Source organism: Anopheles funestus, chromosome 2RL (assembly GCF_943734845.2).
Source record: "Anopheles funestus chromosome 2RL, idAnoFuneDA-416_04, whole genome shotgun sequence".
Lineage (NCBI taxonomy): Eukaryota > Metazoa > Arthropoda > Insecta > Diptera > Culicidae > Anopheles > Anopheles funestus.
The window spans coordinates 33,905,363-33,918,640 of NC_064598.1; the positions used below are offsets into that span (position 1 = coordinate 33,905,363).

General features: G+C 45.8%; 1 protein-coding gene across 18 annotated transcripts in view; it reads right to left on the bottom strand.

Annotated features, from left to right (window-relative positions):
- Nucleotides 1-13,278, bottom strand: part of LOC125760989 (tensin-2) — a 161,242-nt gene that overhangs the window by 13,764 nt on the left and 134,200 nt on the right. For 15 of the 18 annotated variants that reach the window (XM_049421678.1, XM_049421677.1, XM_049421679.1 and 12 more), the window contains 4 exons: nt 10,753-10,767; nt 8,447-8,983; nt 8,263-8,325; nt 3,956-5,060 (listed from right to left, as the gene is read on the bottom strand). In XM_049421678.1, coding sequence (XP_049277635.1) covers nt 3,956-5,060; nt 8,263-8,325; nt 8,447-8,983; nt 10,753-10,767 — 1,720 coding nt within the window. The remainder of the gene's footprint in view (nt 1-3,955; nt 5,061-8,262; nt 8,326-8,446; nt 8,984-10,752; nt 10,768-13,278) is intronic. The other 3 variants (XM_049421683.1, XM_049421695.1, XM_049421688.1) reach the window with 2 other exon arrangements.

Genomic DNA, 13,278 nt, shown 5'->3' on the forward strand with positions numbered 1-13,278 from the left:
TGTTTGCCAGACACTTTTGCGCTTATGATGCAACCAACTGCAACTGTGAATTCATGTTGATACAAAGTAAGATATTTGCGCGTTTATTACTTTGGCAAGGTAGTGCGAGACATTATCGCAAAAAAAGTTAAGTGGGCCACTACTTGGAAGTATCGCATCTTTTATCTTTCAGCGAATCAGGTTAGACAAAGTGACATTTTTCAAGTAAATAGTAAATTCTCGTTTGATGTGCAACTATAGTGCAAGGCTTTTTGAAAGTTTCTAGATCATTATACAAGCAAAATGAACCTATTGTAGCTTGCGTGACCTTGTATTTTTACGTTCCGGCATAAAACCAACATTCCAGATAAAAAGACATGACTACAGCATATTTTGATTCGGGATTATCATGATGTTTATCCACAAACCCGATAAGCTATGTAAATAGCCAGTCTCCGAAAAAAAAGAAAACAAATGCCGACCATGTCCACATACGTTACTCGAGTAAGAAAACCAAGTTATCAGCTCACGACATTGGCCGGAAAGGCAACCAACACATCAACCTGGATGGATTTGTTTGTGCATTAAATCTGTTTCCTGTCTCGACGCGGCTCAAACGGATATATAATAAATAAGTTTCATATTTTTTCTTTTTTCCTGGGGATGTTGTGCGTCTTAACTCTACCGCGAGGGTGTTAATGATGAAAGGCGCCTGAAAAAACCGTAAAACCAAGCGTGAACACTGTGCGTCACTTGTTTCAAGTTTTCGATGTTCGTCTAAAGTTCATCAACCAGTTTGTGGGGAGATTTTTTTTCTGCAAACATTGTATTTCGTCCACCATATCCTACAGTATGGCGTCCTGTGGAGGCGTACTGTCAACTACAGCGCTACAACCTACACAAGCGCTTGCTCTCTCGAATGACCCGTTGCGCGATTGACTTCCGATGGACAGTCGGCTAATGGCATCCCAACATTAACAACTTCACCGAGAAGCAAATGACGTGACGCTGGTTAGATACCGATTTGGTGATGTGATGTTCGATATTGCCACGCCATAGGGCCAGTGGGTTAGCGTACCAGCTGATTGGTGGTGCGCAACCAACTCTCCGGAACGTCACCGTTTCCGATTTCGCATTGAATCCTACATTCGATTGGTCGCACAATCGACGGGCGCAGTTTTGTTGCGTGGGATATCCGCTCAGCACAGGGCGAGAATTATTATCGATGGACATATTTAGAATTTTTATGAATGAATTCCAGCGCCAGCAATGCCAAGGTGACGGTACCAAGTCTTGTTGTGGGACGAACGTAGCGATCGTAGTCGATGTGTTTGTCCATTTCCGGACCGATCGAGCGTCAATCTTTAAGGGAGGTTAACCGAAATCTACCCATCGGCAACAAAGCGCCTCTGGACGTGCTCTCGGGCTGTAGATGTCTAATTAAACAAAAAACCTGTTTCGGCATCTTTTCGTGTATGCTTTGTTGCTTCGCAAACTCGAAGCCGCACCCGGTCATAAATGCATATAAAGTGCAACCCTGCATTACTTGCTTCTCTTCCAAACGACAAAGAAACGTCTCCCAAAGTGGTGTAGTGTTGTCGATGGAGATGCAAATAATTTCTGTACATTTGTTGCTGGTGCACTGGGGCTCGCAAGCCGATCGCGCCTACAGCTTTTGGCCGCAAGCACGGGACAAGTTCGTTCAACTGGCTACCTTTTTGTGCCATTCGCTAATGAGCTGATTTCGACAGCTATTTCGAACATGCAGCTACGCCGCGGTTAAGATTCTACCATTTTCGTGGTCTGCGCAACACAAGGCTGGTGGTTGATCGGGACCGGTCCAGCAGGATTGCCGGAGCCCGGTGAGTAGGCGCAGTGAGCGAAAGTCGACATCATCGTGTACGAGATGTTGGACAGTATGATGTCATGCATAAGTTAACAGTGCGTTTCTGTTGCCTGCAGGTTGAATAATTTTTTAAGACAAGAACATTTCTTAAGTGCTTAATCCTTATCCTTAATGATGTCGAAACAATAAACAATTAAACTGTTTAGAGAAAACCCTGTCAGTAATTAAATATCTTTAAGGTTATTTTGATGAGATGTTAATATCATCTCGCAATAAAGTCCACCTCCGAGCACACACCTTTTTAGGTACGTTCTCCCCACCACACACACACGTGTTTTGATATGTGGCCAAAAAGCAACATCGCTAAAAGCGCGATCTCGTATCGGCAGCTCTTTACAGCCCACCTTCGCGGTTTCATGCGCATGTCTTACTCCGCTACTCTACTTGCCCTTAAACGTACCGCCCACACGCGACCAAACTAGCGAGCCGCACACAGACCACGGGCACAAAAGGTACCGAAGTCGCGCCCGCATATATAGCAGCACCTAAGCATCGAATGTTTATTCTTCATCATCGTCCACATCATGAACTCCAAACCTCTGACTGGGTTTTTGGGGGAGTTTCCCCATGCGGGAACGGTAACGGTGGAGCAATGGGAATGGTGATAGAAACGTTTGCCTAACCTTGAATTTAACGAAAGCAGAAAATTTGAAAACTAGCGCACTCAGGGTTTCCTCTATTTATAAATTTTCTTTCCACTCCTCCCATTCCTCTTTTACGTCCCTACTGGTGCGGGGAGATCATGGTCTGTTAAAAGGGATCAGGGCGGTAGTGGGATGGGATCGTAAATAGTTCCACCCGACCAATGCAAAACCAGCAGAAATAACAAAAAAAATCATCTTAACACGCTCGATGGTGCTTATCGTCATATGAAGCTTGACGCTTGACGCAATTCGCGTTCGGCGAAGCATTTGGATCTGATTCGATTGGCCACGTCCAAGTAATGAAAACCCTTGGGCAAAGGAAAACTATGTAATTTTCCAGCACCAAGGGGCTTGAAATTGAAAGTGAAAACTTCTGTCAGTTATTCAACCGTGGAAGCTCAAAAAGATGGACGTCATGTCATCAAGGAAAAAATCTCCAACACCCCAGGTCAGGGTGGTATGATGATGCTGTGTGCTCGTCTGGATGGAACTGTAGAGTACGTATTTTTGGAACATCCATAACGGTCGTCGTACTAGACTCGAGCAGTGTGTGAAGGGAAGGATGTTCGTCATACGTCCAATACGTGCTTGTGTGTCCACTCAGCAGGGAGAGTTCACATGGCCAAGGACACGGTACATTTGGGATACACAGCGCAGCAATTCGCCGCGGTATTTCCGCTTGATGGCAACGATACGCACACCTGCGTTCCCGAAAAGCGGACGTCCATTACTCATGCGTCCACGTGAAGGTGCGTGAACCGTTTTCCCTTGGGCGTGTGTGTGGTTCTCGGAATGTTTGTTTTACCGCAACAGCACTCGGTTAAGATGTCTTATTTTTTTACACTGCGTACGATCGCGAATGCTAAGTTACCACTTCGACCAGATTGTTGGTACACCGTAAGATGAAGGGTGGGTTTGATTTTGTTCTTTTGTTAATATGTTTGGTACGCATAAATTAATGAATTTTCCACCTCACCACCCTCTTCAGCACACACATACACAAGTACACAAACACGCACACACATACACAGTTCTTTGCCGTTTCAATTCGTCCCACTGTTTATAAACGCCACCATTATTCCAACACCCCGAATGCAATGAGTACGGTTCCGAGATACTTGTTTGCTTCGGGGCTTTTTTTCATTTTGGCGCACTCTGCACATTATAACGCGTGAATATTCCACCTTGAAGTACCACGGTCGCATGATACCGGGCGGAGGAGTTGAACCGTGAAGGTCGATTTTTAATTTCACTCGAATTTAATTATAGGATCACAGTTTTTCCTTGCTCCCGGATTGGCGCACACGGGGCTTCAGTGTTCTATGTACATCGTCGTTCACATTGCGCTGGTCTTACTACGGGAGGGCCGCTTCACACCACGCTAAGAAGGACAAGAGGAATTTTGGAATTCGGTGGGGACACTTACCCTTCGTTGGAGAACTGACGTCCGAAGCTTCCGTCCATCGTGTTGGACCGCTTGAGCGGTTCATGGGCCGGATAACCATTCGGTGTCGCACCCTGCGTTGTGACCGTTTTGACGGTATGATGCTGCTGATATGTCCACCGGCCATCACCACCGCTGTTGTTGTTGTTGATGGTGTCGCTAACCATGATACCACCGCCACCACCAACACCACCGATCCCACCCGGTGACTGTTCACCGATCGTGTACTTTTCACTGAGCACTTTTTCGCGCCGTTCGCGCAACATTTCCTCGAAATCGTTCCGCGGCAGGGTGGCAGTTTTGCGCGTTGCCGTCGGCGTCCCGAGCGCCTTCCGGACCATCGACGGGCTTGACAGGCCCGACTGCATCTTGATCATAGTGGCGGCCGGCGGATGCTGCGGTGTCCCGCTGGCCGGTATATTACCGTACGTGAACGGACGCGAATCTTCCCGTGCGTGGTACGGGATCTGGCCACCGCTTCCGCCACCGAGCAGATCGTCGTCGTCGTCCGAGGTAAACCGTTCCGATGCTCCCGTGGTCGACCGTGCTGGTCGAGGATACGCAAGCGACTGATGCGGATGGCGCTGCACGCTCATGATGAGCTCGCGCTCGGCTGGCGTCAGATTATTGTTATTTATATTTTGCAGCTCACGTTCGCGAATCGCGGCCGATGCGTAGGCACTCAGCAGTGGCGTTTCGCGACCGCTCTCGCTTGGGGGTGGCGTGAGTGTCGTCGTGGTGCTGGACGTTTCGTACATGAGCAGTTCGCGCTCTTTCGCGGCGGCTGCCGCTGACGATGGGGAATAGTCACTCACCGTTAGTGGTGTACGCGAACGGTTGTCCTCGCGTGCTGATACCGGCAGCTGGGCCGAATGCGAACGCTTGATCGTGTCGGTGTTTGTGTTGACGAAGTGATCGTTGGGATTCTGGTGATGCTGATGATGATGATGATGATGGTGATGCGGTTGCGGACGCTGCTGCGCTTGGTGATGATCTGTTTGGTCTGCTTTTTGGCCAACGTCCGGGATGCCCTGCACGGTAAGCATCATATCGGACAGCAGATCGTCCAGCTCCCGATGACGATCATCTGGAAAATTGACGTAATGAAAATAAACAGCATGAGTGGGAGAAATTTCAAGACAAACATTTCAAACGAGCTGAATACCATTTTGCTTCACAACAACTGGAGGAGATAGATGGAACAAACTTCAAAGACATTATTGTGGTTCAGGGTTGTTAAAAAACTAGGTGTATTTCTTCATTTTAAAAGACTCGATAGAACAAGTTTTCATAATGTAACATGTTTCATTGAAATAAAAAAAAAACTAAGAAGCTGAGATAATTCTCTAACTGTGTTTAATCCAACTTCATACTCTAAATAACGATATCTAGTTTTTTTGCAGTCAGAAATTCAACTTCAAGTTGACAGGATAATTGGATGCTTGGTTACATAGTTCTATCGTCACTCCCCATTTTTTTGTGTGTGACATTAATCTGGCCCGTAACGTGTGGGTGCCGAAGAAAATGAGACATGTTTTCCCCCGGGTTACGATGTCCAATATCCCATTCTAGCACGCTTACGAAATCAAAGTGCAACTGGCGACACCCGTCCCCGGCAGTGCAAACGTTTCACGAGTGCGAAAAAGGGCGATCACATTAGGAGCGTGGCTCCCAGCGGTTTCGCGGATCGGATCCGATCGGGTGTTATGGTCACCAAAATGAAAATTCCAAACCAACATCAAACGTGATACGAAACAGAGACGGAAAATGGTCCCAAAAAGGGGGGTTTACGCTCGCAAAAGGTGTATCACACGGTGGACAGGTCGGTGAGCTGGCCAAAAATGGGATTGAAAAAATTATGGAAAAGTCAAACCGAAGACCGATCACGCCGTCGAGGGGTGACCATTTACACCTAAAGGTGGACACCCACCCGGGTTGGGGCAAATGTTGCACCTTTCCAAATGGTCCGACAACAAGGAGGCGATCACGGTCTACGGGTACGCTACACGATACATGTAATTAAAAATCGTGAAATTATTCCAAATATGTGTGTGAGAGCTGCGTGAACGGAACGAACCGATGTTCACATAATCGACGCGACAAATGCAACAGGAGTAGGAGAGACAAGAGAGGAAAGAGCAAGGGGAGGTGCAATAGAAAATTGTATCTCCACAGCTCAACTACACCCGGATCTGTCAGCAAAAAGGTGAGAAACTATGCGCGAGAAAACTCCCCTACGTGTGTATTTGTGTATGTGTCTGGTCACAAATGTCGTCAAAACTTCATTCCAGCAACTTGTGCGCTACAGGATGAATTAATTTATTCTGTCCAAACGATCCTTAAAGGGAACTTTAAAGGCGACTTTAAGGGGACTTGAAGGGGAAGTCTCAGTATGGACGTACATTTGTTAACGTTTAGCGTAGAGTATTGATAAGTTATGAGAAATTTAGTGTAATTATTAAAGTTTTTATTTAAAGATCAGCCACCTTAATAACTTTATTCATTTTTGTTGTCTAATTTTGTGATGATAGAAGAAATGAACCGAATTAATTTTTCGTTTGGCCAAATTCCAGTTGTAAAGTGACGTTGATTGGTTCGTTATCTACACCTAGTTGTCATAACGCTTTTTTTTTCCTAGCACTAAACTAAAATGTCACTAAAAACGATTTATTAGGCGGCGTTTGCTGTTTAAGCTTGCAAAATGATAATAATGTCAACACCATTTTAGAATCAACATTTGAAACAAAAACGTGCTTACAAAATTTAATAATTCATGAATGGCAAAACCCGTGCGCACCAGTTACGCTTCGGAACTTTGAAGAAAAAGCTATGATTTATGTTTTATCAGACCAAGCAAAGTGCATGAAAAAAAATCCCAAATGTCACCAGCACCTTCGTTCAAACGTATCGGTGTGATTTGATTTCGGTGCAACCAGTGGACGGTGTAAAGATTTCACTTTCTTCCACTAGCTGTCCATCGATTGCACCCAATTGCACTTTACCGCCATATGCATTCACCAATATCACTCAATCACGCCACAGCGACAGCTAGCGGACAATGCCGCTCACAGAGGTGTTTATCGGGTGGCAATGATCGACACCCGGACACAAAACCAAACACACACACACACACACAATCCAACCCATCGACGGAAATGGCACGATATGGCTCCGAAACGTATGCAAAAGAAAACTGGCAAAAGGGTGGAAAAAAATGAAAGCCCACCCGAACCGGTACCCAAAACAACGGTGGGCACGGCGTAAAACGGAGAAACGACACGGCCAGCACCAGCCAGACATTCCATTCCATTGGCGAAAATGACCCGGGTTGGTGTGTTGGCCCAACCGGCCCCACCATTTCCAAGAATCGATGAAAATCACCACGCGGAAATAGGTGACATCTTTTTCCCGTGCCGCGGCAGCGGTTCTCCACAATGGAATGGAAATAAGGACAAGGCACTTTAGCGGCCGGGGACGAAAGCTAACGTGCCTTCGTGTGTCGAAACTGTATCGGCACAGTTAAGCTGAAAAAGGTGCTGACTTCTTTCGCTTCTCCCGATGGCTCCACGGCATCGGATCGGATGGGCTTTCCTGAGATTGATTTCTCTTATCGATCATTTACTTCCACTAGTAAATGTACAAACGGTCCCGTGTAACCCAGGATAAGTAGACGAAGAAGCCGGCGGAGTACCGCGATCGCGGAATGGTAGTTACATAAATGGACGTACGAGATCATCGATTGGCTTTGGAGAGTTCCAAAAGGTGCATTCGAGTGTGCCCGGTGAGAATACGTGTGTACGTTGGACGAGCCTTTCCCAACCCTTCCCTGGAAGACTTCAGGTCGGCGAGACAAGCTCCCATAAACGGCACGCCGCGAACGCACCGTATCCCAGGCAGATACATCCTGCACACTTTGGACGGGTACGGGAGCTCATCGGCTGGTGCCTGAAAGTCTTTCACCGTCTTCCAAACAAGCGCAACCCAGCAAAGCGTCGATCGGTCGATCGAGGGAACACCACACTCTCTTTTCCATTTGTCGGAAAATGGAAGCTTGACTTGCAGTGAGGGAAGGTTTTGCGATAACCACATTCAGGCGTCCTTTTACGGTGACGACCAGCTTTCTGGTAGCCCCCTGGCTGAAGGTACTCGCCACCTCCCGTTGCCCATCGGAATCTTCCATCCCCTGGCACCCGAAGGTACGTGTGCGCTTGTGTGTGTGTTTGTTTGTTTCTTTTTTTCGGGAGAGAAAAACGCGACGCAGTAGCGGAATGTGACGGCCCTGTACCTACCTTGCGGACTAGCTTGCGGACTCGGAAAACTTGACGGTGAAACGCTGGATCCCTGTATGCGACCTGATTGCCAAATGTCCGAAAACGAAAACAGAAAAGAGAGAAGAACGGTGATGTGATCAGGTTAGTGGAAGCGCAGACGCTGTACCGGCGATCAGTTGAACGAACGACGGAACAAACTTACGATTAACTGGGCCACTGCTCGAGATGCCCGAGTCCATGGACACCGTCAGCGGGCTGCGTACCGACTCGCGGCCATCAACCTGTGCGGTTGGACGCGTCTTGCCACTGGGCGCTAGTGTCAACCCACCGGAACTACCACCGTCCGGTGCACCGGGACTTGCGCTCTGATACGAGCCGTAGCTGCTGTTTGCGCTGGACACGGCCCTACCACCGGGTGTACTTTTGCACTCGCTCAGCGCATATTTCACATCCCCGTGTACGGAACCGTTCCCGAATGCGGGACTCACCGGTGGCGGTGCCACCGTAAACGGTACGGGCGTACTGCGCGGTGTCCCGTTGTGGCTCAGATAGATCGAGTTCGGTGTCTTGGAACGTTCCGGCACCGGTGGTGGGCCGCTTCCGTTCGCTAGCAACGATTTGCCGTTGCTAAACTCGGCCGGCGGTGAGATGAGATGCGGTGCGGTCGGAGACTTGGGGCTCTTCAATATGGTCGCGTACAGTGATCCATCCAGCGGACCTTGCGTATGGCTGGACTCATCTGGTGAATATAGAACGAAGGCGAAAAATGTGGTTCACTTCGCTTGTCAGATACTAAGGGAGAAAGCACACACACACAAAAAGACACACTCACACAGTTAAAAACACACACACACACGCGCGCTAAATATGTTAATTGAAAGCACTAGCTGCGGCTGCGGAAAGATTGCTGAAAGAACCTGCCGGTGGAACCTATCGACGAACACTGACCCGACGAACACCGACGACTTGGAACCGTCCACCTTCCGCTGGCATCGGGGACGGGGAGGAAAAAGAGACCCACAGATGGTCCACAGATCAAACACATAACAAGCATCATTATTGTTATACCCGGCGACCTTCTGGTGCGTGTTTTTCCCTCCCCATGGATTCGAAATCGGTCCTACTTCCAAATTTGGTCTACTCGGAGATCTTGATTACCTTCCTGTGATGCGGTGATGTGCATTGTGCGGTGGTACGGCGAAACAGGGAGAAACCGTTTTGCGGTTCAAGATGAGAGTAGGGAGCATTAAGAAAAAAAAAGCATAAGTCAAAGTGTGGGATAGAGCATTGCCAACAGTGGTTAGGTTCGTACGGGGTTCGCAAAGAGAAAACTGTCCAACAGTTACAAACATCACACGCTTTTGATGGGATTGCAGTACCCAAGGGGGTGGGGATTATGATCGGCGCCAGAGGTATATTATATTAAAATCGAAATTCTCCGGATCGAGATGAGATCGCATTTCAGCGGTGATCTGATCAGGGTATAACATACAGCTGGAGTGGCTGGAACTGAAATGGGACGAGATTTTAATACCAAAGTAACAAGACGAATGTGTAATGTTGTTTCAATCGTGCTACAGATTCGCCCCCAAAAGCCGGCTGTAGCCGTCAAAGAGCCTCACCAACCGAAAATTTAACCCAAAAAAGAAAGAAAACAGGTTTGCACAGGTTGGGCAGGCTTCTTTGGAGGACGCAGGTGATGCATAACAAAAAACAAAAACAAACAGAAATCAAGCCCAAGCTCTCGGTTTAACCGCGCTTGGTGCCACCGCCGGTACACCTCCGACGAAAGTGGACATAATTGAGTATGATTAAGTCGATTATCGGTTACAAAAAAGGAATAAAAGCTGAGGCAGTGAAACTATCCTTCTTCAAATGTTGGAAACCTTGCGTTTGATGTGTGCGACATTAAGCTAAGCATAGCAAAAAAATCTAAGTACAACGGATGTAAAAGCTCATGAATGTATTCTTGAGAAATGTTGAAGCTTTTCAAGTTATTGTAGCATCTTTGTAACTTATGTATGAAACACTAGATGTAATTCCTTTTCAAGGCAATGCCAAGGATCGTCTTGGGTGGGCTGTTTTATTCACCTATTGTGAATTAATTTGTTGAGTTGTGAAGACAGCGGACAGATTCTTACCATAATTGATCTTTCTGATAGATACTCTGTCAACCTATTGATTAATTATGGTACGAATCGTTCTAATTATACCTTTCCCGCTCCAGTAGAGATGATTTATAGCTGTTATTTGACGTTTTTTCTTGATAGGTTCCAAATAAAAAAGCTTCTTTTTTATAAAGAGCCTCTTGTGTGAGTAGGCAAAACAGTGCAAATAATGAAAGCGAAAAAAAGTATAATAAAGAAAGAATAAGTGGAATTTTCTTTTTTTTAAGATTCTCTTCGGTGTTTTCGGTCGGTGCAAACGTGTCAGTCCGTGCAGACCAAAATGACCGTGCGAATGCAGTGTAATTAAGCATCCAAGCGAGCAATATATTAATCAATTTACCTTGTTTGGACCAACCTATGACGAAATGGTGATGAAGTTTCGAAGCAAAGCACACACGGCATCGGTCGAGCCCACCAACGACGTTCCGGTTACCATTCGGTACGTTCCGGATCCGCCAGCAAAGATGCCGCAGCCAACGAGATGGTAGAAAATTTAATTTAGAAAATGTTGATCGAAATTTTGTCCGTTCTTGCGGAAAACGGATGCGAAAATGAAACACATTTCGCGCGGCGACGATAGGAATGTTGAGTTTTTGTGAACGGTTTTTCTTGGGCGGAGTTTTTTCTTAAATCGTCCATTAAATTTTGAATATTTTAATTCTGAACTTCATTTCGAGCTTTTACACGCACAACGGACTTCGTTAACCACACAACTAAGACTCGTCGACACTTCCAGCACGAAGGCATTGAGCCAGTCCCTTCCCTTAACGACACTTAAAGCCACCAAAAAGCCATATCTTCGCTGCTCGTTTGCCGATTGCACTGGTGGACAAGAGCCTTTAGACTTCATGGTTCATGCTATTCTCCAGCCCGACACAGCTCTCTGCACTGGTGGGTTAAGACCAGAGCAACAAAAAAAAAAACGGGGCAGCTTACATGTCGTAGGAAACTGTCACCAAGCCACCTGGACCGGTGTCTGGTGCGACCTTTCCGTTTCGGAATCAGCTACCCCCAATCAGTGCACGGTTTCGTGCAAAACACTAGCTCGTACTTGACACCATGGAACGTGCATATCTTGGGCGAAATATCGCGACAACTTCTCCCGTGCATCGACAGCAACTCCCATACGCGGCACAAAAAGGCGCGTGGTGCAAGTTTAACGCGGGCGTAGGTGTGACTGGACTTTCGCCTGAGTTGCTTTAGTGGCAACTAAACCTCTTTCCGCCGTTTCCAGTGATCCCGGTGGAACACTAGTGGTTAGCATGGTCTTGTTACCGAAATAGAATACCTTCTTCCTACGATGGTCCGTTGTTGCCGTTGGCTAAAAGATCGATCTTTTAGCGCTTATCGCTTCAAATAACTGAATTGCATTCAACCGAGAAGAGAAATTCAAAGCATTTCCTTTAAAATTGTTGAAGTTTGACTCGGGTTCAATGTACAGGTATTCCCCGATATACGCTATCAATGCGGACCGGAGGCAATCGCGTAACTCGAATATTAGCGTATATCGAATTCTTGGTTTGATGATAGATTTCTTTGTATATCACCATCTTTTTGCGGATTTTCCAACTTACATTACTGAACATTTCTTCATCTTCGTTGGTTATATTTCCGATAATGTTTTATCCATATAACTGTTAAGTTGTTGTTACTGCTAGATAGAAACTCGTTACGACAGGCTTTGAAGATTTTTTTTTTAATTTGCTTCTTTGTTAACGAAGTTAAATGTCAATTTCGAAAAAATCGCGTATAGCGAAATCGCATATATCGAGTATGGCGTATATCGGGGAATACCAGTAGTCAAATTAACAACATTAAAATACAGAAGTTATATGGTAGCTGCGCCAGATTTTATTGACTGATCCTACTACGGATAAATAAAAATCAAGGAAATCCTGAAATTGCAGACCACAAGACCTCCAATTCTCGTAGAAGAAATATTTGCGAATGAAAAATTCTTCTCTTCAACAATAAAATTGATAACGTATTCAGCAACATATCCGGTTTGGTTTCAGATCGCAACTAGATCTTTTTTCTCGCCCATTACGCCCTTAGGCTATGACTATCGGCCATGTTTAATTCTCAAATTACTGATATATTCAATGCTCAATGATCAACAGGAATTTTCAACAGGCAATTGCTCAATGATCAACAGGATCAACAGGTAAAATATGAATATTGACAAAAAAACTATCTTCTACCAAATAAAAAACCTACAGAATGTTTCCGCTAATTATTCAATCATTGCGCACATTTAGCCAACAATAACAAATCACATCTCGGGCGTAATGAACAAACCTCGAAAGCTTTGTTCATAACTTTATTTATAGAATATTGATCGTGCGTCGACCATTAAACCGACCAAATGTTCCACAGATGGGTCAAAATTTGACTGCCTAATGAAATCATCACCAATGGTTAATATTAACGATGTAAAATGGATTTCCTTTTGTCGTTTTTCATTTGGTCCCATGCTGTGAAATATTGTTTGTTACTTTCTTATCATAACTAAAAGTGAAGATTACACTGTAAAGAGGGAGTGAAATTTATGGCGTTAACCAACCGTTTTCCGAATCGACAAGTGGTTTTGACGTCACGCACACGGAAAAAGTGTTCGTTTGTCGCAACATTAGGTCCTATTCCTATTACTGAAAATAGACACCATAGACTACCAGCATAAACAGCACCCATAACGTTTGCTTGTTGACTAGGGCGGGATTTACTTTCAATGTTCATCGATGATCAGCCCAGTGACTGACCTTTACACTTGTGTCGAAAAACATGTTAAAAAGGCACTGCATTATCGATAAGAACCGATGTTTTGCTTATCTTTGCTTTTAAAGGTACGATGCGGACACTTACACCG